Raw genomic sequence first — 25,952 nt, forward strand, 5'->3', positions numbered from 1 at the left:
TTGTGGAATTGTAACCCACACCAAACTCTGAAATCTGTTCTACAACAAATTATTGTGAAGTGCTTTGAAATTTATTGCTTTTTTGTATATATGTTATTTTTCACACTCAAAAAAAGAAAAAAACGTCGATTGTGATGATAAATGCACAGCTGTATGAAAGAAATAAGGAGTTTGGTCATTAAATGAAAAAAGTAATTAATTACATCTATTGTTTTGACTTTTGTATATATTATATTTTAGGTTGGAAATGCAGATGTACCTGACTACAGTTTACTTAAGAAACAAGATCTTGTTCCTGGCACAGGATACAGATTCAGGGTTGCTGCAATCAATGGTTGTGGAATAGGCCCTTTCAGCAAAATCAGTGAATTTAAAACTTGTATTCCTGGTTTTCCTGGCGCTCCTTCTGCAGTCAGAATTTCAAAGGTAAGACATAAGGTTGAGGCTTGTTGGTGATTTAAATCATTTTAAAATTTGTACATGAAGTAAAATTCTTTTGTTTAGAGGTTCTTGTTAGCATCTAATAAAATGAGAGTTATCCAAAAGGAGATGGACTAAAAGTTCAAGAAATATTTTTTGCTAATTGCTTACGATGTTTTTAAGTACCAGATTGCAAGCAGAATTACTGCATTCAAATCACAGAAAGGGAGGGGAATCTAGTATGTTTCTTAATACTAGCTTTTGTTCTTGTTACAGAAACAAAAAGTTCATGCTGGAAAGTTTTAATAGAGCACATGAAATTAGATTATATTTTATCTCAAGTTCCTCCCCTCCTTAGAAATGAAAACATCTGCTTTCTGGGAAGGAAAAAAAAACACGTTATGAGTGTGTCAGTGGTCTTCAAGACAGCCTTCTGAGTTTGATGGTTTACTGGAAGGACCACAACTCAGAAGAGCTTTTATGCTCACGGTCATCGTTCATTACAGGAGGGATCCGGGTTAAAGTCAGCACAGGAAGAGGGTGCACAGGCCGAGTCAGGAAGAAAGCTGGCCTGAGCTTCCTGTGGTCCTCTCCCAGTGCAGTTACGGGGGCAGCAAGGGTTCTCCCAGCAACAGTGTGTGACAGGATGGGCGAAGGATTGCCAACCACAGAAGCTTACTCAAACCTTGGCATCCAGGGTTTTTACTGGGGGTCAGTCATGGAGGCATGGAGTACCCACAAGACTGACCTTAGCTATTCAGTCCCCAGTCCCCCGCACGGCCAGCACATGAAAACAGGCATTCACCAGAAATCACACCGTTAGCATAAGCCTTCTGGGTGGCCCAGGGCCCCAGACGTGCAGAGACGCCTTTATCGACAGGGTCTTTGGTGGGCTTAGAGGTGATCTCCCCGGAGCCAGGCAGGGACCTGCCATTTCTTTAGCATTTGCAGGGTTTGAACACTCCATACCTGTTGAATGAACCCTTTCCTGCACAGTGAGCACCCTGTGGCTGCTGAGCCCTTTTCTGTATTACAAGCAGACGTTGAAGCCCACTTGTGTTTTTGAAAACTGGGCAGGAATTAAACATTTTAGATCCAATAAAAGCAACATATTTGTCTCCTAAAGATAGACTTAACATAATAGATGATAAAGGAGAAGACTTGAGAACCTTCACCTATTTTTTGTTTTCTTCCTCTTCAAGAATGTTGAGGGTATCCATCTTTCCTGGGAACCTCCAACTTCGCCTTCTGGAAATATTGTGGAATATTCAGCCTACTTGGCTATCCGTACAGCGCAGATACAAGATAATCCAAGTCAGCTTGTATTTATGAGGATTTATTGTGGTCTTAAGACATCATGTATAGTGACCAGTGGGCAACTTGCAAATGCACATATTGATTATACATCCAGGCCTGCCATTGTGTTTAGGATATCAGCAAAGAATGAAAAGGGATATGGACCAGCTACCCAGGTTCGATGGCTTCAAGGTAACAATAAGAAAGCATCTTTAAATTGAATTTGTTTTTTCACTTAAGCTATTGTGATGATTATTTATTAGTAACTGGTTATAAAGATTTGTCATTTAAAAACACATTCTCTGACTGTATTTCTAGCACTTATGAATGTGAGTTTGTAAGTTGTTCTTAAAATGTATTTGCTCAATTTTAGATCCAAATAAACATAGAAAAGAAGCAAAGACTCTGAAAATTAGTATATGGGTCCTTCCTCACAGGTATAGCTCTTTTATAAAGAAAAGTAGTAAAATTAAGATAAAAGCCTGAAGGCTTTATTAGCGCACTATCTTTTATAAAGACTACGTAGCTCAGTCGTCCTAGAGTTACCAAGATGATTCTAGAAACTGGCTGCTGTGCACTGCGCTGTCTCGTCTAGTGAGTGTCTCTCCATTGTAAATGCCCTATTTTAAGTACTTCCTCTAACTTTATTTTATATGAGCAGTGCTCCTCTAACCTCTGTCTTCTTTTGGGTAATGCTTGTGATACTAATTTTATAGCCATTTGACTCCTTTCTTTGTCTATTTACAGTAATGCAGACCATAAGACATTTTAAAAAGAAAGAAAGGAAGGGAGGGAGAGAGAGAAGGCAGGCAGGAAAGTTCAGAAACTACTTTTGAATTTTTATTTATTTTCTGAAGATCATGGTAAAATACAAGAAGGAAAACAGATTTTCTTAATTCTTCCTAGGTCAATATATTTTTGGCCAAAGCATTTAATTTATCTGGCCTTCAATTTCCTCATTAAAAATGAGGGAGTTAAGAGAGTTTATCCTTAAGGTCCCTTTTAGCACTAAAATTCTGAAGTGCATACCTGAACATTTTAACGTCTATCTTAGTGGCTCTGACTGCTTTTGTTAGGATCAAAATCTTCATAATTTAAAATTCAGAATTAAAGTATGTGTCCTCCTATTGCAGAAAGAAAGAAGCACCTTAATGGGACGCAGTTTTGAAATATTGTTTTAAACGTTTGTAAGATTTTTGTAAATGCTCTAAATGTTTTATTTTTGCATTGTTTTTACCTTGAAATTGTATGAACTTTTTTACAGCTGAAATAAGCATTAGACAGCTTTCTCAGGTTTCTTTACAACCTTAGAGATGCAAGATAGGCTTTATGAGCACCCTGCTACATACAAGAGACTGGTAGGTTTCATGGTTCCACTGCCTGTCCACACCTGGAATGAATGTACAGGGCAATAATGGCAGAAATGATATTTCAGACTAAAAGCTGCAATAACCGCAGAATCACAGTCTGTTATAACGTGGAACCTTGTGCCAGTTTAAGGTTGACTGAGTAGCTGTGTCCTCAAACTTCATGTACAATATGCCCAGCAAAGATGGATTTAATTGTGTGGAATTGATATATATGTGTGTTCCAAATACTAATTTAAAGTGTATAGAATATTTTAATATATATATATTTTTTGTAAAGAACTTGATTTTTATACTACAATATTTGTAATTAATGTGTCTCACTAATTAAGTTTCTCTTAAAATATGCAAAATGTTAGACATGTAATGAATGGTTTCTGAACTCTAAAGGTAAAATAAATGCACTACTATGGTGTTGCTAGAATACTTTTTTATGGCTGGAAGAATCCTTAATCTTTAAATGTATACTTTACAAACAATGTTTACAAGGAGCTTCTCTCGTTTGTTATCCCAGTGACTCCCTTAGTGAGAGCTTCGTTCTGCATTTGTTTAACTCATATGCTTTGCTTTTGGCATATGCTTGCTTTTTGCACTAGTAGAATTTTAACTTACCTCATTATTATGGTTGTAATCATTTGTGTATTTTCCATAATGTGTTTGATATAGGCTAAACAAATACTTAACCAAAGCTAAAATTACATTAAATGGTAAGCAGTTTTGCACATATTAAATTCTAGGGTTTGTTGTATATATATGTGTGTGTTTAGTTTTTTTAAAAAAGAGTAAGAATAGAAAGTTATAGTAAGTGTATGTCTCAAGCAATTATTTTAATACTCTGTTTTATAACAAAATGTCTGGCTTTTGACTCCTTTCTTTCTGCATTAATGAGCAATTTGCATCTTGAAGCACTTCTCTTAATGAGAAGGAATGTTGATATTAAGCAAAGAATAGAATATTTGTCTAAGTGTGCACATTTATACATATTTAGTATTTTTAAGTCTTTGGTTTACTTTGCTTAAATGCCTCTAGTGTCCTAGACCAGGAGGTGAATGTGAACCTGTGGTTCTAACATGACTTTTCGGAGCGAAGGTCAGTCTTTCTATACCAAGGGATTTGTTGAAATAATAAATGTTTTCCTTTTGAGATTTTTCCCAGATTCTGTTATTATTTTTTTGGCATTTGTACATAAAGCACCAATCACATTTATATCTCTCGGATAAGTAATTAGTGACTGACAGATGCCATTGAGGAATTGCTGAGGCTTTCACATCAATCGTTAATAGACCTTAGAACTCTTTGTTCCTGAATAGAATGGATTGGGATACAGAGAAGTATGTTTAGCTTCATATGATTTACACATTCTCTAGTAAAGATCTCGTTGCATAGGAGTGGGCCATATCATGCAGATATTTTCCATAAAAGAATTTACATTCAGTTAAATTGTTTTCTTTATTTATCCCAGTCAACCAAGAAATTCAGATGTAGCAAGCCTTTATGCCACAGCCCTCCTCCTGTGCTCTGCAGTTTGGGTTCATATATGTAGTAAGATTATTTTGATGTTGCATGCTCTTAGAATTAAGTTTTCCAGAATATTGTATTGGCTTTATTTTAGCTTAGTAAACTGTTTTGGCAGTTAAACTAGAAATAAGGCAAATATAAACTCAGTTAAACTGTATTTTTTAAAAATTGAAATAATCTGACTGCGCATATGAGGCCCTCCTTCGTATTCAAATTACATAAATGTAATAATCTATAGGAAGGTGAAGTTGTTGATCTATTGTTTCAAAGACCTGTAGACTTTAACTAAAGATGCTTTTAATTTTTAAAACTGGTGCAGCATTTGTAACAAGAATCATTTGTAACATTGGATATGAAGAGAGTATTAGTATTTAAAGTAATTGTGGTCATCTGACCATAAATGAAATAGACTTGGCCTTTGGCATCCAAGGTGTTGCTGGCTGTTGTGTTTTCCAAGACTGATTTAGGCAGTTTTATGTATTGTGTACCAATGACATGTAAAATAAAGCACCTTTTCTACTATAAACAATTACAGGTGTTATTTATTTTGAGCTACATGAAAGAAGAATTGGTGATGTCAGAGTAAATCTATAGGCGTGTTGATTTTATAGCATTCATTTTAAATAACAACATAGGCAGTCTCTACCTTAAGAATTGTGTCTGAAAACTTGTTTTTAAGTTAGTTGATTGTAGTTGTGAGTGATTTTCTCATAGAAACTAAAGGCCTGTCTGACCCATATGAAGCTGAACTATATGCCTAAAAGTAAAAAGTAAATAAATGGCTTCAAGGAGTAGTCCCAACTTATTGTCACCACATTTTGTCTTCTACTTTAAACTTTTTTTCTTTATGCTTTTCAGCTTTTCACCCTCTTTTTTTTTGGTGCATGGTCCCACAATCCAACCCAGGCCTCCTGCATGAAAGGCAGGCGTTCTACCACTGCACCCACCCATGCACCCCAACTTCTCACCTTTGTAATTCACAACAGCCAGGCTTCACCTACCCCGGCCTCCACTACTGCTGTGAAACGGCTCTTGGAAAAGTCAAGGTTAACCTCGCGTTTTCAAAGTCCACTCAACTCTTTCATCACGCTCAATCTCATCATTTGAAATTTTAACCACTCTCTTGATGCGTTCACGTTTTTTAGTTTCTGTAACACCATGCTTTCTATCTTTCCTTATGTACCTCCTCTTCTGTGCAGTCCTTTTTCTCGAACCCCCATCTCTGTGTCTATTAATTTTTTTCAAGATTTTGGTCAAATATTGCCAACCTGATAAAGTCCTGGTACACTCCATTTCCACATAGTTGTGACCCTTCTGTCTGTACCCCTGTTAAATGTTCCATCACAGCACCCTAAAAACCCTTATTCGTTGTCCTTGTCCTCCCTCTGCCAGATGTATGTCTCTAAGGCAGAACCTGGGTATTTATACCTCTTCCTTATTGGTCAGTTAGCTGGTATTTAAATATTTCAATAAGGATGTAAAGAAAATTGCTGCCTTCCCACCTCACCATTCTCCTACTTCCTGCTGTCAAGTTGGGATCAAAACGAGAAGGAGACTTCGAAAGGTAAGGAGCTTTTAACAGATTTATTAAGTTTCTGGAGGAAATACATTCTTTAGATTTGTCTCTATCTTGCTCCTACTTAGGTTTCTAAGAAGAGTTCTGGGACTAATAAGGGATATATCACATATTTGGTAGACTGAAGGGGATTTAATATAGGTGTATAAAGAGGCCAAGAGGGGTCTTTGATCTGAAAAGATCTAATCTGAGCATTTAATGAAATTGGTGTGTGTTTTAGTTTGCTAAAGCTGCTGGCATGCAGTATACCAGAAATTGAATGGTTTTTAAAAAGGGAATTTATTAAATTGCAAGTTTACAGTTCTTAGGCCATTAAAATGTTCAGACTAAGGCATCTAGGTAAAGATACCTTGATTCAGGAAAGGCCTGTGGGTCTGGGACAGCTCTGTCAGCTGGGAAGGCACATGGCAACGACATCTGCTAGCTTTCCTGTCTTCTGGTTTCAAAGGACTTCCCTGGGGGAGTTTTCCTTCTACATCTCCAAAGATCGCTGCCTGTGTGGGCTCTCAACACTTCCTAAAAGGGTTCCCTCTTAAAGGACTCCAGTAAGCAACCCCACCTTGAATGGAGGAGACTCATCTCCATGGAAACCACCCAATCAAAAGGTACCACCCACACTTGGGTGGGTCACATCTCCATGGAAACAATAAAAAAGATCCCACCTAATAATATTGAATTAAAATGAAAGAACATGGCTTTTCTGGGGTACACAGCAGTTTCAAACCAGCACAATGGGAATCACTGGATTATGATTTTTGAAAACATTGGATGATCAGTAAAATGAGCTGAAAATTTTTCAGATTTTATTCTCTCTAATTTCCATACAGGAAAGCCAGGACAATTTTCTGGCACTAAGAAAAACTACCTACCTATTTAAGCACAACTGCCAGAGAGCAAGAAACACTGGGATCGAATTACATGGATTCTGTTATGTATCAAGTCAGGTCAGTGTTCTCACCTCTAAGCTAATAGTGTAAAGGATTCTTACACTCCAGGAAAACAGAGATGTTGTCACACCTCCCTTCCAAGTTACCCAGTTATGGGTGAATCCCTGTAACTCCAGAAAAGGCTTTTTTTTTTCATGCCTGAAAAACATGAACTAACAACATTCGGGGGTGGAACAATAACTTCTGTAAACTAGATGAAGAAAGACAAGACTATAAAATCCCAGGATATCATCTTCTTTGTTCAAAATAGATTTCTGTATCAGAGTAGTGACAAGTCACTTTTCTCCTGTCCTCTGCAGAACTAAAATCAGGAGAATGTCCACCTGTGAGTCCATTAATCTGAGCAGGGATCATCTGAAACCGAGATTCTTTTGGTATTTTGAATAAATTGAATTGAGCAAGGATCTCATACTTAATGGTAGCTAAATTTGCAGTCTAGCTACACTCCTGGCTTATGCCTCAGATTCAGAAGTCTTGAGCACACAGGTTTGGAAGGCTAGGAAGTCACAAATACAAGGCTGTAGAGACCACACAAGCATTCCTTATTTATTAATTTGATTTTGCTGGTTTAAAAAAAATGTCTTTAGAAAGTGCATAGAATAATCAGGGTGTTTACATATAAAGTGCAGAAAGCATCAGTTGGCAGCATAACAGGTATGGAAGCTGTAACAAAGAAGGATCGTACCCCCCCACACACACACCCCACCATGGTCTCCATAGTCCCTAGAGACACGAAGCTCAGGGATACACCGTTCCTGAGCAGGAGAGTTGAGCAGCACGCAAGGAAAGCCCTGTATGTATGAGCACACACAGGTTAAAATCAAAGGTAGCAGCTGGTGTTTGCTTTAGAGTAACCCTGTCACTAGTAAAACCTGGTCTAACAAATGTCCAGCTTTGACCAGGAGGATTAGCCATTCCTTCTCTAGTGGGAAGGACTGGGTCAGGTTGGAGAGTACGGCTGATGTTCCTTCCTCATATTTCTCTATGTGAGGGAAGAAAGTCCCTTGAGAACCTGAGAAAGATTCCCTCGTAATTTCTCTTGTTTCATATTGGGAAAGCGACAGAAAGCTACAGGCATAATTACCACCCAATATGACAAAGGCATAAGCGAACCGCTAATGGCAGAGGGATTTTTTTCAGAGCATCCCATGAAAAAGGCAGCAACAAATGATATAGGGAGAAAGCTGGGCCAAAGCTCCTTTTTTTACAGCTATCTAGCTAAGGTTGAAATCTAGGTTTGATGGGAAAAGCTAAATCAAGTATGTGGGCAGAGCTCTGAAGGCTTAGTGGTTGATCCAAGTCATCCTGCTCTCAGTTGCAGTTCACCACCCCAGGTGGGTGTTGCCCTCCCACCTTAACTATGGGTAAGATTCTTGATCGTGTAAACAGCCTGGAATGTTAAAAATAGCTACAGCAATACCTGATAATTTCTGTGAGTTGACACTACGTTTTAGACCCAGTTGGAGAATTGGATCTGAAGAATACACATTCTACTTCCCCACTTCTGGGGAAGCGTTGTCAACCATTTCCTGTCAGGTCTCGTCTTCCATTTGCATCAACCTTCTACCAAAAGAGAATTGTAGCTTGCCCTGTTTGGGCACAGGGATTAATGGAGTGTTTCAAGGTCTATTTATTTATTTAGAATTTTTGAATTGGATACCAAAATTTCTAGCTAATTACCTCAATAAGGAGAGACTGCACCTTAACTGCGTCTTCTTTAGTCTGCAAAATGGCACTGGCTGTGTTGATCTTGGCAAAGACATGATTGCAAAATTGCTGTGACATTTGTGTGTTATCGACCAATGTGGAGAAAGAGCCATTAGCTACCATGAGCCTTTGATATTTTTGGAATAATTAGCACACGAATGCATCATTAGGAGAATATCACAGAATTTGTACTGTTGTAAGTCAGTACAGTGCAGTAAAGAAGTGGTGTCTTTGTCAGTTTTATTTAGGGATTTACATCACCTATCCTATCATTCTCTGCTTTCTATACGTACAGTCACACTGTAAAAGCTATATAGTTTTATAGTCTTCTTCAAGAATCAAGATTGCTAGAATAAAGCTCAGCAGTTTCAGTTACTTCCCTCCAGCTGCTCCAAAACACCGTAAACTGAAAAGGGATATCTGTAAAATCCAGAAGAATAACCTCCAGGATAACCTCTTGTTCTAGTTTGTTAACTGCCAGAATGCAATATACCAGAAACAGAATGACGTTTAAAAGGGGGAATTTAATAAGTTGCTAGTTTACAGTTTTAAGGTTGAGAAAATGTCCCAGTTAAAGCAAGTCTATAGAAATGTCCAATCTAAGGCATCCGTGGAAAGATACCTTGGTTCAAGAAGGCCAGTGAAGTTCAGGGTTTCTCTCAAGTGGAAGGGCACACAGTAAACACAGTCAGAGTTTCTCTCTCATCTGGAAAGGCACATGGTGAACATGGTCAGGGTTCCTCTCTCAGCTGGAAGAACACATAGTGGACATGGCACCATCTGCCAGCTTTCTCTCCTTGCTTCCTGTTTCATGAAGTTCCCCGGGAGACATTTTCCTTCATCTCCAAAGTTCGGTGACTGGTGGACTCTGCTTCTCGTGGCTATGTCATTTTCTGCTCTCTGAATCTCATTCATTCTCCAAAATGTTTCATCTTTTATAGGACTCCAGAAACTTATCAAGACCCACCCAAATGGGTGGAGACATGTCATCACCTAATCCAGTTTAACAACCACTCTTGATCAAATCACATCTCCAGGGAGATGATCTAATTACAGTTTCTAACATACAGTATTGAATAGAGATTATACTGCCTTTATGAAACGGGATTTAGATTAAAACATGGCTTTTCTAGGGGACATGCATCCTTTCAAACCAGCACACCTCTCAACTCTGAAATCTCTCAGCCACTGAAACTTTATTTTGTCTCATTTCTCTCTTCCCTCTTTTGGTCAAGAAGGCTTTCTCTGTGCCATGATGCTGGGTCCTGGCTCATCCTGGGGGTTCTGTTCCACCTTGCCAGGGGGCTTTACACCCCTGGGAGTCACGTCCCACGTCGGAGGGTGTGGGGCACTGACTTCACTTTTTTTTTTTTAATTAAAAAAAAAATTAACACAACATTTAGAAATCATTCCATTCTACATATGCAATCAGTAATTCTTAATATCATCACATAGATGTATGATCATCATTTCTTAGTACATTTGCATCGATTTAGGAAAGGAACTAGCAAAACAACAGAAAAAGATATAGAATGATAATATAGAGAAAAAAATAAAAAATAAAAAAATATATATAAAAAAGGAAAAAGAAAAAAAAAACAAAAAACCCAAACAAACAAACAAACAAAAAACTATAGCTCAGATGCAGCTTCATTCAGTGTTTTAACATAATTACATTACAATTAGGTAGTATTGTGCTGTCCATTTTTGAGTTTTTGTATCTAGTCCTGTTGCACAGTCTGTATCCCTTCAGCTCCAATTACCCATTATCTTACCCTGTTTCTAACTCCTGCTGGTCTCTGGTACCAATGACATATTGCAAGTTTATTCTCGAATGTCGGTTCACATCAGTGGGACCATACAGTATTTGTCTTTTAGTTTTTGGCTAGACTCACTCAGCATAATGTTCTCTAGGTCCATCCATGTTATTACATGCTTCGTAAGTTTATCCTGTCTTGAAGCTGCATAATATTCCATCATATGTATATACCACAGTTTGTTTAGCCACTCGTCTGTTGATGGACATTTTGGCTGTTTCCATCTCTTTGCAATTGTAAATATTGCTGCTATAAACATTGGTGTGCAAATGTCCGTTTGTGTCTTTGCCCTTAAGTCCTTTGAGTAGATGCCTAGCAATGGTATTGCTGGGTCGTATGGCAATTCTATATTCAGTTTTTTGAGGAACCGCCAAACTGCCTTCCACAGTGGTTGCACCATTTGACATTCCCACAAACAGTGGATAAGTGTGCCTCTTTCTCCGCATCCTCTCCAGCACTTGTCATTTTCTGTTTTGTTGATAATGGCCATTCTGGTGGGTGTGAGATGATATCTCATTGTGGTTTTGATTTGCATTTCTCTAATGGCCAGGGACATGGAGCATCTCTTCATGTGCCTTTTGGCCATTTGTATTTCCTCTTCTGAGAGGTGTCTGTTCAAGTCTTTTTCCCATTTTGTAATTGGCTTGGCTGTCTTTTTGTTGTTGAGTTGAACAATCTCTTTATAAATTCTGGATACTAGACCTTTATCTGATATGTCGTTTCCAAGTATTGTCTCCCATTGTGTAGGCTGTCTTTCTACTTTCTTGATGAAGTTCTTTGATGCACAAAAGTATTTAATTTTGAGGAGCTCCCATTTATTTATTTCTTTTTCAGTGTTCTTGCTTTAGGTTTAAGGTCCATAAAACCGCCTCCAATTGTAAGTTTCATAAGATATCTCCCTACATTTTCCTCTAACTGTTTTATGGTCTTAGACCTAATGTTTAGATCTTTGATCCACTTTGAGTTAACTTTTGTATAGGGTGTGAGATACAGGTCCTCTTTCATTCTTTTGCATATGGATATCCAGTTCTCTAGGCACCATTTATTGAAGAGACTGTTCTGTCCCAGGTGAGTTGGCTTGACTGCCTTATCAAAGATCAAATGTCCATAGATGAGAGGGTCTATATCTGAGCACTCTATTCGATTCCATTGGTCGATATATCTATCTTTATGCCAGTACCATGCTGTTTTGACCACTGTGGCTTCATAATATGCCTTAAAGTCAGGCAACGTGAGACCTCCAGCTTCGTTGTTTTTCCTCAAGATACTTTTAGCAATTCGGGGCACCCCTGCCCTTCCAGATAAATTTGCTTATTGGTTTTTCTATTTCTGAAAAGTAAGTTGTTGGGATTTTGATTGGTATTGCGTTGAATCTGAAAATCAATTTAGGTAGAATTGACATCTTAACTATATTTAGTCTTCCAATCCATGAACACGGTATGCCCTTCCATCTATTTAGGTCTTCTGTGATTTCTTTTAACAGTTTTTTGTAGTTTTCTTTGTATGGGTTTTTTGTCTCTTTAGTTAAATTTATTCCTAGGTATTTTATTCTTTTAGTTGCAATTGTAAATGGAATTCGTTTCTTGATTTCCCCCTCAGCTTGTTCATTGCTCGTGTATAGAAATGCTACAGATTTTTGAATGTTGATCTTGTAACCTGCTACTTTGCTGTACTCGTTTATTAGCTCTAGTAGTTTTGTTGTGGATTTTTCCGGCTTTTTGATGTATAGTATCATATCGTCTGCAAACAGTGATAGTTTTACTTCTTCCTTTCCAATTTTGATGCCTTGTATTTCTTTTTCTTGTCTAATTGCTCTGGCTAGAACCTCCAACACGATGTTGAATAATAGTGGTGATAATGGACATCCTTGTCTTGTTCCTGATCTTAGGGGGAAAGTTTTCAATTGTTCCCCATTGAGGATGATATTAGCTGTGGGTTTTTCATATATTCCCTCTATCATTTTAAGGAAGTTCCCTTGTATTCCTATCTTTTGAAGTGTTTTCAACAGGAAAGGATGTTGAATCTTGTCAAATGCCTTCTCTGCATCAATTGAGATGATCATGTGATTTTTCTGCTTTGATTTGTTGATATGGTGTATTACATTAATTGATTTTTTTATGTTGAACCATCCTTGCATACCTGGGATGAATCCTACTTGGTCATGATGTATAATTCTTTTAATGTGTTGCTGGATTCGATTTGCTAGAATTTTATTGAGGATTTTTGCATCTATATTCATTAGAGAGATTGGTCTGTAGTTTTCTTTTTTTGTAATATCTTTGCCTGGTTTTGGTATGAGGGTGATGTTGGCTTCATAGAAGGAATTAGGTAGCTTTCCCTCCACTTCGATTTTTTGGAAGAGTTTGAGGAGAGTTGGTACTAATTCTTTCTGGAATGTTTGGTAGAATTCACATGTGAAGCCGTCTCATCCTGGACTTTTCTTTTTGGGAAGCTTTTGAATGACTGATTCAATTTCTTTACTTGTGATTGGTTTGTTGAGGTCATCTATTTCTTCTTGAGTCAAAGTTGGTTGTTCACGCCTTTCCAGGAACCCGTCCATTTCATCTAAATTGTTGTATTTATTAGCGTAAAGTTGTTCATAGTATCCTGTTATTACCTCCTTTTTTTCTGTGAGGTCAGTGGTTATGTCTCCTCTTCCATTTCTGATCTTATTTATTTGCGTCCTCTCTCTTCTTCTTTTTGTCAGTCTTGCTAAGGGCCCATCAATCTTATTGATTTTCTCATAGAACCAACTTCTGGTCTTATTGATTTTCTCTATTGTTTTCATGTTTTCAATTTCATTTATTTCTGCTCTAATCTTTGTTATTTCTTTCCTTTTGCTTGCTTTGGGATTAGTTTGCTGTTCTTTCTCCAGTTCTTCCAAGTGGACAGTTAATTCCTGCATTTTTGCCTTTTCTTCTTTTCTGATATAGGCATTTAGGGCAATAAATTTCCCTCTTAGCACTGCCTTTGCTGCGTCCCATAGGTTTTGATATGTTGTGTTTTCATTTTCATTCACCTCGAGATATTTACTAATTTCTCTTGGAATTTCTTCCTTGACCCACTCGTTGTTTAAGAGTGTGTTGTTGAGCCTCCACATATTTGTGAATTTTCTGGCACTCCGCCTATTATTGATTTCCAACTTCATTCCTTTATGATCCGAGAAAGTGTTGTGTATGATTTCAATCTTTTTAAATTTGTTAAGACTTGCTTTGTGACCCAGCATATGGTCTATCCTTGAGAATGATCCATGAGCACTTGAGAAAAAGGTGTATCCTGCTGTTGTGGGATGTAATGTCCTATAAATGTCTGTTAAGTCTAGCTCCTTTATAGTAATATTCAGATTCTCTATTTCTTTATTGATCCTCTGTCTAGATGTTCTGTCCATTGATGAGAGTGGTGAATTGAAGTCTCCAACTATTATGGTATATGTGTCTATTTCCCTTTTCAGTGATTGCAGTGTATTCCTCATGTATTTTGGGGCATTCTGATTTGGTGCATAAATATTTATGATTGTTATGTCTTCTTGTTTAATTGTTCCTTTTATTAGTATATAGTGTCCTTCTTTGTCTCTTTTAACTGTTTTACATTTGAAGTCTAATTTGTTGGATATTAGTATAGCTACTCCTGCTCTTTTCTGGTTGTTATTTGCATGAAATATCTTTTCCCAACCTTTCACTTTCAACCTATGTTTATCTTTGGGTCTAAGATGTGTTTCCTGTAGACAGCATATAGAAGGATCCTGTTTTTTAATCCATTCTGCCAGTCTGTGTCTTTTGATTGGGGAATTCAGTCCATTGACATTTAGTCAATGGCATCCCACTGTCTTCTAGCTTCCATGGTTTCTGCTGAGAAATCTACACATAGTCTTATTGGGTTTCCCTTGTACGTGATGTATTGTTTTTCTCTTGTTGCTTTCAAGATCCTCTCTTTCTCTTTGACCTCTGACATTCTAACTCGTAAGCGTCTTAGAGAATGCCTATTTGGGTCTATTCTCTTTGGGGTGCGCTACACTTCTTGGATCTGTAATTTTAGGTCTTTCATAAGAGTTGGGAAATTTTCAGTGATTATTTCTTCCATTAGTTTTTCTCCTCCTTTTCCCTTCTTTTCTCCTTCTGGGACACCCACAACACGTATATTTGTGCGCTTCATATTATCATTCAGTTCCCTGATCCCCTGCTCAAATTTTTCCATTCTTTCCCTATAGTTTCTGTTTCTTTTTGGAATTCAGATGTTCCATCCTCCAGTTCACTAATTCTAGCCTCTGTCTCTTTAAATCTACCATTGTAGGTATCCATTGTTTTTTCCATCTTTTCTACTTTGTCCTTCAATCCCATAAGTTCTGTGATTTGTTTTTTCAGACTTTCTATTTCTTCTTTTTGTTCAGCCCATGTCTTCTTCATGTCCTCCCTCAATTTATTGATTTGGTTTTTGAAGAGGTTTTCCATTTCTGTTCGTATATTCAGAATTAGTTGTCTCAGCTCCTGTATCTCATTTGAACTTTTGGTTTGTTCCTTTGACTGAGCCATATCTTCAGTTTTCCTGGCGTGATCTGTTATTTTTTGCTGGCGTCTGGGCATTTAATCAGATTTCCCTGGGTGTGGGACCCAGCAGGTTGAAAGATTTTCCTGTGAAATCTCTGGGCTCTGTTTTTCTTATCCTGCCCAGTATGTGGCGCTCGTCTGTCTGCGGGTCCCACCAGTAAAAGATGCTGTGGCTCCTTTAACTTTGGAAGACTCTCGCTGTAGGGAAGGGTCGCCAGCCGAAGCGGCCCGGGGGAGTGCCAATCCAAATCCCCCAGCCGGCCCGGGAATCCGCGTGTTGGGGGAGGCGCCGGCCGCGGCGGCTTCGGTGTGCCGCTCCAAATCTCCCAGCCGACCTGGGAATCTGCACGTTGGGGTGGGGGCGCCGGCCTCCGCGGCTTGAGGCAACCGCCTGTCCAAATCTCCCACAGCCAGCCCAGGAAGGAGGGAGGGAGGGTCTCCGGCCACCAGCCGCCACGGCCCGGGGAAGCACGTGCCCCTCGGGAATCTCACCGCAGAGGATTCTCCCCGCTGGTTCAGCCGTTCCAGAATGGGGCACGCTGTCTTTTTGGTCTCTGTCGTGGCTCCGGGAACTGTTCTGTACCGTTTCTGTTTCTTTAGTAGCTGTTCTGGAGGAGGAACTAAGACCCGTGCGTCTTACTAAGCCGCCATCTTCTCCGGAAGTTGTGACTTCACTTTTTGAGCTGGCTTAGAGAGAGAGGCCACATCTGAGCAACAAAAGAGGCTCTCTAGGGATGACTCTTAGACATAATTATCAGTAGGCTTAGCTTCTCCTTTGCAGAAATAAGCTTTAACCTTATATGCTTGTTTCTTTCAAAACATTTGTTGCGAGATAATGCATAAAAAGGCATATAAACAATACATATTGTTTAAAAAATAAAATGTACTCAACTTCCAGCTTAAGACCTAGAACATTCTTGGCTGCCTGGAAGCTCCTTGTAAAAATCTCCATTTGTCCTTCCCATACACACACAATACAAGATATGGTAAACATTATTCTGAATTTTTTATAATAATTTCCATATTTTTATTTGTGGTTCTGTCATCTATTTATGTATTCCTAAATAATATATTGTTTAGTTTTACCTGTTTTTGCCCTTGTTATACATGGATCATACTTACGTATTCTTTTGTAACTTCTTTCTTCTGACATTGTATTCAAGATTCCCATCCATGGTTTGGCATGTAACTACATTTCATTTGTTTTTACTACTGCATTTCATTGTAAGACTATACCGCAATATATTTATCCATTCTTTTTACTCATTTGTATTGTTTTCATTTTTATTTGTACAAACAATGCTTCTGTGAGCATACTGCTATGTCAGTGTAGGCTCCACGTGGGCAGGGGTTTTGTTTGTTCTCTCCTGTATCCCTAAGGTCTAGGCCAGAGTTGGCACAGAGTAGTGGTGCTCAATAGACATTTGAGGAATGAATGAGTTCTTGGATGTGTGTCCCGGTACACTTGTGCAGGAGTTGCTAAACGGTAGTGGTTTCCAAAATCCAGTCCAGAGATTCCCCAAGGGTCCCTGAGACCCTTTGTGGAGTCTTCGAAGACAAACATATTTCCATAATGTTTTTTATCACTGTCATTTTTCATGAGTTTAAATATTTTCCAAATGTATAATGACATCATTGTTCTGACAGCTAAGGTACACCTGCATATTTTTGCATTTTAGAAATGTCTCTGTATTCATTTCTGATCTGGTAAATACTGATAGATATAACTCACATGAACAAAAACTCTTTGAGTCCTCAATAATTTTTGATGTCAAGAAGATCTAAGACCAAAAACGTGAGAACTGCTGCACTAAAGAACAGGTTTTATGTGGTGATGCTAAGTTGCTTCCTGAAGCATTTGTACCACCTTCCACCCCCGTGTGCGTGGCTGAGAGCGAGCCTTGCCACATGCCTTGGCGAAGAGGAGGCCTGGACCGTTTCCTAGTGGCCAGTTGGCCAGCTGCTACGTGCTGTCTTGCTACGTGTTGTTTGCCTTTTCTTATTACTAATTAATTCCACATTTTCTCATGTTTTTTCTGTGAAATACTTATTCATGCCTTTTGCCCTTTTTTTTCTGTTGGATTGTGTCTTTTTTCATTGAATCATATGATTTTGTCATATGTTCCGGATACCAGTCCTTTGTCAGACGTGTGTATGTCCTCTCCCAGTGTGTGGAAATTGGGTTGACGTTGTTGATCAATCCTGGGGAAAAATTGCCATCTTTTCAGTATTGAGTCTTCCTAGCCAAGAATATTGTGTATCTCTTCATTTATTTGGTTTTCATTAATAATTTTGATAATTATTTAATTAAGTTTAATGAAACTTTCATTTTCTCCATAAAGGCCTTCACAGCTTGTGTTCGATTTCTTTCTAGGAATTTTTTATTTTTTAGTGCTTTGGCAAAGTGTTGTTTAAATGATTACAGGGTTGTATTATGATCGTTACTAATTATAAAAGTATTGTTGCTGTGCCTTGATTTTGGACCCAGCAACCACGCTAGGCTTATTGGCTCTAATGATGTATCTAGATATCCTTTTGCGTTTTGTGTGTAGGTAATCATATCTGGAGATACTGGCAGTTTTCTTCCTTTATTATCCTTATACTGTTATAAAAATTTGTTTTTCTTATATTTCTGCATTGAGCCCATTCGTTTTAAATTAGGGCTTTTAATCTAGGGCTTTAAATAAAGCACGTGCTTGGACCTGTAGTAAGTACAATGCTGAAAAAGCAACTATAGTGAGAAGCTTTGTTTCAGCCCTGATTTAAAAGGAATGGGCTAAAAATTCCACCATTCAGTATCTGCCTCATATATGGCTTTTGTCAGATTAAGGAGGTGCTTTCCTATTTTTAGGCTGCTAATATTATTATAAATGAATGTTGAATTTTATTGGATGATTTTTCTGCATCTAGTCTGATGATTATTTTCTCCTTAAATCTGTTAATGTATTAAATTATAGTAGTTGTCTTACTATTAAACCAATTTTTAGTTCGTTGGATAAATCCAACTAGTTCATGATGCATATGTGTGTGTGTGTGTGTTTGAACACATTGCTGGACTCAGTTTGCTAATATTTTGTTTAGGATTTTTACACCTATATTTGTGAGGGAATCTGCAGTACTCCTTTCATACACTGTTCTTTTCTGGTTTTGGTATCAAAGTTTTACTAGCTTCACGAAATGAGTTTCTCAGGGCTCTGAAAGTTTAAGGTTGGAACTAGTCTTCAGAGCCATTTGGTCATTAAGGCAAAGTGTTAACTACTGATTTAATTTTGTTATAGGAGCATTACGATTTCACATTTATTCAAGACAGTTTTGATAAATTGAATAAATTTTTCTAGGGATTTAACCATTTCATCCTCGTTTTAATGTTTTTTTAAAATATGAAGTTGTCCATTCAACCCTTGTATCTTTTCAGTCTCCACAGCATCTGTACTTATACTCCTTTTTCATTTCTATAAGTTTATTTTTGCCTTCTTATTTTTTCTTGATTAATCCTTCCAGAGGTTTGAATATTTGATGCATTAATTATTTTTAAAGTATATTTTAAAAATTTCCTAATGCCAGGGTGGGGCTTGTGTTAATCTTTATTTCTAATTTAACTTCATTTTGCCCAGAGTATATAAACTGAACAATTTGTTTTCAAAAATTGAGATTAGATTTATGAAGTATAATGTCATTTTCACAAATGTTCTGGGTGTACATTAAAAAACATGTATTCACCAATTATTGATTATAGTGGTTTTGGGGGGGTTTTGTTTGTTTTTTCCTTAATTTTTTCCATTATTTATTTTATTTTATTGTGAAAAAATAACATATATACTAAAAAGAAATAAATTTCAAAGTGCACCACAACAATTAGTTACAGAACAGATTTCAAAGTTTGGTATGGATTACAGTTCCACAAATTTAGGTTTTCTCTTCTAGCTGCTTCAAGACACTGGAGACTGAAAGAAATATCAATATAATGATTCAGCAGTCATACACATTTGTTAAATCCTATCTTCTCTGTTATAACGCCACCTTCTCCTTTGATCTTTTTCCCAACCTTTATTTGAGCTATGCCCATTCTAACTTTTTCTTGTTGGAAAGGGCTGTCGGTAATTTGGGATAAGGGGATATAGAACTAGTCGATGTTCTGGAGAGAACCCTCTGGGTTTCAGGACTTATCTGGCCTAGGAACACATCTTGAGGTTATAGATTTCTGGAAAGTAATCATAGTGCATGAAACTTTGTAGAATTTCAGATAGAGCCCTAGGTATTCTTTAGGGTGGACAGGGATGGTTTTGGTCGGGGTCTGGCAAACAATGACAAATGGCAGTACCTGTATATATGGTACCTAGCTGAAGCTCGCCTTAGAGTAGCCGTCAGAGTAGCCTCTCACCTACATTTGAACTCTCTCAGCCTTATATAATCTTACAACTATTTTCCCCCCTTTTGGTCAGGATGGAATTGTTGATTCCACGGTACCAGGCTCATCCCTGGGAGTCATCTCCCACATTGCCATCACACCTGGATTTCATGTCCCACATAAGGGGAAGGTAATGACTTTCCTTGCCAAGTTGGGCTTAGAGAGAGAGAGGCAGCATCTAAGGAAGTAACTCTTAGGCACACTTATAGGTAGGCTAAGCTGCTCCACTACGTAAATAAGCTTCACAAGAGTAAGCCTCAAAGTCAAGAACTTGGCTTCTTGACTTGGGGGTTCCCTAATATTTGAGACAGTGTGAGAGGTTTTCCTGGTGGTAACATTTAATAGTTCCATATTTTTTCTCCCATCCCTCAAGGGACTTTGCCAATGCTTTTAAATTATCTGCTGAACATGCTCTGGGATGTATCCAGGCTTTACATTAAGCTGTACAGGTTTACAAACCCTTGTTTCCATTCTGGGCTCCCTGTGTTTGGGTTGTTTAAATGAGCTCTCCAGACTGAGGTAGATTATATGTTACAGCTAATTTGGAATCCAGACAAAATAAACCTCTCTTTCTTTGGTCTCATAGTGTAGGTGAAGTTCTAAAATACAATGTCCTCCTTATCCCTGTTTTCTGATTTACCTTAGTCCTGACCCAATCACCTTCCTTCTTATCTCTAATTGAAGCCTGATCTCTTTTTTCAACTTCTTTAAAGGTTGTATGTGGCAATGCTGACCTTCTGAACTGCAGAACTTCTACGCTGAGTCTTAGGTGTTACCCAGGTACCTGAAGTTCTAGGGAAATACCAGGTTATACATTTACAGCACAGCCTCTCAGAATATAGAAATAACCTTTACAGCTAGACTACGTATGTCTGCTGTAAGAGCTTACAATCTAGGCCCCAATTTTCTTACAAGTATTTTCTAAATGAAATCATACAGTATTTACTCTTTTGTTTCTGGCTTATTTTTCATGACATAATGTTCCACAGGTTCATTCACAACATTGCATGCCTCGCAACTTCATTCCCTTCGGTAGCAACACAATATTCAATGATATGTATATACTACAGTCTGCCATTCTACTTCTCAGTGTATGCTCAGCCACCTCCATCCACTGGGCGTTATATATAATGTCCATATCCTCACTTAGTGGTAGAATCATCAGCACTCTCAATTTTAGACAATTTTCATTGCTCTAAAGAGAAAAATAACCGATAAATATACCTTTGCCAAATAGAAAATCCAAGCCACCCCTTACCTCTTGTCTTCCTCCCTGCCCAGTTAGTATTATTTTTAATTTGTTTTATACATAACAACATACAAACATAAACATTGTTACCATATGCTCATATTGATATGAGCATATGGTAACAATGTTTATATAGTATATAATCAATAACCCATATCATCACATAGTTGTATATTCATCACCATGATCCCCTCTCAGAACATTTGCATCAATCCAGAAAAAGAAATAAAAAGAAAAAAGAAAAACAAATCGTATATACCATATGCCCTCCCCCTCCCCCTCACCAATCACCAGCATTTCAATCTACTAAATTTATTTTAACATTGTCCTCCTATTATTTATTTATTTTTAATCCGTATGTTTTATTCTTCTGTCCATACTGTAGATAAAAGGAGCATCAGACACAAGGTTTTCACAACCACATGGTCACATTGTAAAAGCTTTATTATTATTACAATTCTTCAAGAAACATGGCTACTGGAACACATGGTACTGGAACAGCTCTACAGTTTCAGGCAGTCCCCTCGTCTCTCCATTACATCTTAACTAAAAAAGTGGTATCTATGTAATGCGTAAGAATAACTCCAGGATAACCTCTCGGACTCTGTTTGGAATCTCTCAGCCATTGACATTTTATTTTGTCTCATTTTGCTTTCCCCCTTTTGGTTGAGGTTTTCTCAATCCTTGAAACTGAGTCCCAGCTCATTACAGGATGTCTGTCCACTTTGGCAGAAGGTCCACACCCCTGGGAATCATGTCCTATAGACAGGGGGAGGGTGGTGAGTTTGCTTGTCATGCTGGTTGAGAGAGAGAGCCACACCTGAGCAACAAAAGAGGTTCTCTGGGGGTGACTGTTAGGCCTAATTTTAAGTAGGCGTAGCCTATACTTTGTGGGGTTAAGTTTCATATGAGCAAACCCCAAAATGGGCTCGGCCTATAGCTTTGGTTGTCCTCTGCTTGTGAGAATATCAAGAATTCTCCACTTGGGGAAATTGAGTTTTCCCCCTTTCTTGCCATTCCCCCAAGGGGGCTTTGCAACTACTTTTTTATTCACTGTTCAAATCATCTGGGATTTTATCACGGCATCAATCTGGATAAACTACAAAATCTCACATCCTACTCAAGGTTCATGTACTTACGGTGTTCAGTTAAGCTGTCCACATAAGTTATATTAGGAAATGCACTAGTCAAATATAAATTTTGTACCAAATAAACATTTTTCGCTCTAATCTCCACATAAGTTAAAGTTTTAAATATGAATTACCATCTATTTCCAAACCCTCAGTACTGACATTCCTTTGTTCTTCCTCATGCAAAAACGTTTTAAAATTTGTATATTTAGTCACTATTATTGTACACTTAAGGCATTTCTAGATTATACCATCTCACTCTTTTATCATCTATCTTTCCTTCTGATTTCATTTGTGCCCCACCCTCCTCCCTACATTCTCACATTCAGCTTCATTCAGTGTTCTATTATGTATTACAGTTAGGTAGTATTGTGGTATCCATTTTTGAATTTTTACAATTAGTCTGTTGCACAATCTGTATCTCTTCAGCTCCAATTACCCAGTATTACCCTATTTCTATCTCCTGATGGTCTCTGTTCTTTACTGAAATTATCCAAGTTCATTCATTAATGTTAGTTCATATCAGTGAGACCATACAGTATTTGTCATTTCGTTTCTGGCAAATCTCATCAGCATAATGTCTCAAGGTCCATCCATGTTGTTACATACTTCATAACTTTATTCTGTCTTATAGCTGCATAATATTCCATCATATGTATATACCACAGTTGTTTAGCCACTCGTCTGTTGATGGACATTTTGGCTGTTTCCATCTCTTTGCAATTGTAAATATTGCTGCTATAAACATTGGTGTGCGAATGTCCATTTGTGTCCTTGCTTGTCCTTGAGTAGATACCTAGCAATGGTATTGCCAGGTCATCTGGTAATTCTATACTTAGCTTCTGAGGAACCGCCAAACTGCCTTCAACAGTGGATAAGTGTACCTCTTTTTCCACATCCTCTCCAGTACTTGTCATTTTCTTTTTTATTGATAATGACCATTCTGGTGGGTGTGAGATGATTTCTCATTGTGTTTTTGATTTGCATTTCCCTATAGGGAAGTGAGCATCTTTTCATGTGCCTTTTGGCCACTTGGCATTTCCTCTTCTGAGAATGTATGTTCATGTCTTTAGCCCATTTGTAATTGGGTTGTCTGTCTTTTGTTGTTGAGTTGATCTCCTTGTATATTCGGACACTAAACCCTTGTCTGATACTTGGTTTCCAAATATTGTCTCCCATTGTGTAGTGTCTTTTTACTTTCTTGACGAAATTCTTTGATGCACAAAAGTGTTCAATTTTGAGGAGTTCCATTTATTTTTTTGTTCTTCATGCTGTGCTTTGGTTGTAAGTCTAGGAAACTTCCTCCTATTATAGGATTTATAAGATATTCCTACTTTTCTTCTAAAAGTTTTATGGTCTTAGCTCTAATTTAGGTCTTTGATCATTTTGAGTTAATTTTTGTAAAGGGTGTGAGATATGGATCTCTTTCATGTTTTGCATGTGGATATCCAATTTATTGAAGAGACTGTTCTGTCCCAGGGCATTGGCTTGACTACCTTATCAAGATCCATTGTCCATAGATGAGAGGGTTCATATCTGAAATTCTATTTGAATTCCATGGTCAGATATCTATCTTTATGCCAGAACATGCTGTTTTGACACTGTAATTCATAATACGCCTTAAGTCAGGTAGTGTGAGATTTCCAACTTGTTTTTTCTTTCTCAGGATTTTTAGTATTTGGGGCACCCTGCCCCTCCAGATAATTTGGTTATTGGTTTTTCTATTTCTGAAAAGTAATTTTTGGGATTTAATTGGTATTGCATTGAATCTATAAATCAATTTAGGTAGAATTGACATCTTAACTATAGTTAGTCTTCCAATCCATGAACATAGTATGCCCTTCCATTTACAAAGGTCTTACTGTGATTTCTTTTAGCAATTTCTGGTAGTATTCTTTGTATAGGTCTTTTGTAACCTTAGTTAAATTTATTCCTAAATATTTTATGCTTTTGGGTGCAGTTGTAAATGGAATTTTCTTGATTTCCCTCTCAGATTGCTCATTACTGGTATATAGAAACACTAGAGATTTTTCAGTGTTGATCTTGTAACCTGCCACTTTGCTGTACTCATTTATTAGCTCTAGTAGTTTTGCTGTGGATTTTTTGGGTTTTTCAGCATATAGTTCATCTGCAAACAGTGAAAGTTTTACTTCTTCCTTTCCAATTTTGATGCCTTATATTTCTTTTTCTTGTCTAATTTTTCTGGCTAGAACTTCCAACACAATGTTGAATAATAGTGGTGATAATGGACATCCTTGTCTTGTTCAGTCTTTCACCATTGAGGATAATGTTAGCTGTGGGTTTTTCATATATTCCATTTATCATGTTGAGGAAGTTCCCTTCTATTCCTATCTTTGAAGTTTTTCAACAGGAAAGGGTGTTGAATTTGGTCAGATGCCTTTTCTGCATCTATTGAGATGATCATGTGGTTTTTCTGCTTTTATTTGTTGATATAGTGTATTATATTAATTGATTTTCTTATGTTGAACCATCCTTGCATACCTGGGATGAATCCTACTTGGTCATGGTGTATAATTCTTTTAATGTGCTGCTGGATGCGATTTGCAAGAATTTTCTTCAAGATTTTGCATCTATATTCATTAGAGAGATTGGTCTGTAATTTTCTTGTAGTATCTTTGTCTGGCTTTGATATCAGGGTGATGTTGGCTTCATGGAATGAGTTAGGTAGCCTTCCCTCCACTTCAATTATTTTGAAGAATTTGAGCAGGATTGGTACTAATTCTTTCTTGAATGTTTGGTCGAATTCACATGTGAAGCCATCTGGTCCTGGACTTTTCTGTTTTGGAAGCATCTCAATGACTTATTCAATTTCTTTACCTGTGATTGGTTTGTTGAGGTCATCTATTTCTTTTCGAGACAATGTTGATTGTTCATTCTTTGTAGGAAGTTGTCCATTTCATCTATGTTGTCAAGTTTATTAGCATAAAGTTGTTCATAGTATCCTCTCATTACCTCCTTTATTTCTGCGGGGTTGGTAGTTATGTCTCCTCTTTCATTTCTGGTTTTATTTATTTGCATCCTTTTCTTCTTCTTTTTGTCAACCTTGCTAAAGGTCCACCAATTTTATTGATTTTCTCATAGAACCAACTTCTGGTTTTGTTGATTTTCTTGCTTGTTTTCATGTTCTCAGTTTCATTTATTTCTCCTTTAATCTTCATTATTTCTTTCCTTTTGCTTGCTTTGGGGTTACTTTGCTGTTCTTTCTCTAGTTCTTCCAAGTGAACAGTTAATTCCCCAATTTTTGCTCTTTCTTCTTTTTTGATATAGGCCTTTAGGACAATAAATTTCCCTCTTAGCACTGCCTTTGCAGCATCCCATATATTTTGATATGTTGTATTTTCATTTTCATTTGCCTCGAGATATTCACTGATTTCTCTTGTAATTTCTTCCTTGACCCACTGGCTGCTTAGAGTGTGTTGTTGAGCCTTCATATATTTGTGAATTTTCTGGCCCTCTGCCTGTTATTTATTTCCAATTTCATTCCTTTATGATCTGAGAAAGTGTTTTGCATGATTTCAATCTTTTTAAATTTACTGAGACTTGCTTTGTAACCCAGCATATCATCTATCCTTGAGAATGATCCATGAGCACTTGAGAAAAGTATCCAGCTGTTGTGGGGTGTAATGTTCTATAATGTCCTAAGTCTAGTTCATTTATCACTATTATTCAAATTCTTTGTTTCTTTATTGATCCTCTGTCTAGATGTTCTGTCCATTGATGAGAGTGGGGAATTGAATTCTCCAACTATTAGGTAGATGTGTCTATTTCTTTTTTCCATGTTTTCAGTGTTTGCCTCATGTATTTTGGAGCACTCTGGCTCAGAGCGTAAATGTTTATGATTGTTATCTCTTCTTGTTGAATTGTTCCTTTTATTAATACATATCGTCCTTTTTTTGTCTCTTTTAATTGTTTTACATGTGAAGTCTAATTTGTTGGATATTAGCATAATTAC

The 25,952-nt window shown here is 37.4% G+C and overlaps 1 protein-coding gene across 3 annotated transcripts in view; it reads left to right on the plus strand.

The window, feature by feature from the left end:
• The window catches only part of HCFC2 (host cell factor C2), a 78,633-nt gene that overhangs the window by 40,658 nt on the left and 12,023 nt on the right, over positions 1-25,952 (plus strand). Inside the window, exons 14-16 of one of the 3 annotated variants that reach the window (XM_077111855.1) lie at positions 241-426; positions 1,623-1,908; positions 7,005-9,470. In XM_077111855.1, the coding sequence (XP_076967970.1) occupies positions 241-426; positions 1,623-1,908; positions 7,005-7,054 (522 nt within the window). In that variant the 3' untranslated portion in view covers positions 7,055-9,470. Of the gene's footprint in view, positions 1-240; positions 427-1,622; positions 5,131-7,004; positions 9,471-25,952 lie in introns of those variants that run through there. The other 2 variants (XM_077111854.1, XM_077111856.1) reach the window with 2 other exon arrangements.

Source organism: Tamandua tetradactyla, chromosome 7, assembly GCF_023851605.1.
Source record: "Tamandua tetradactyla isolate mTamTet1 chromosome 7, mTamTet1.pri, whole genome shotgun sequence".
Classification (NCBI taxonomy): Eukaryota; Metazoa; Chordata; class Mammalia; order Pilosa; family Myrmecophagidae; genus Tamandua; species Tamandua tetradactyla.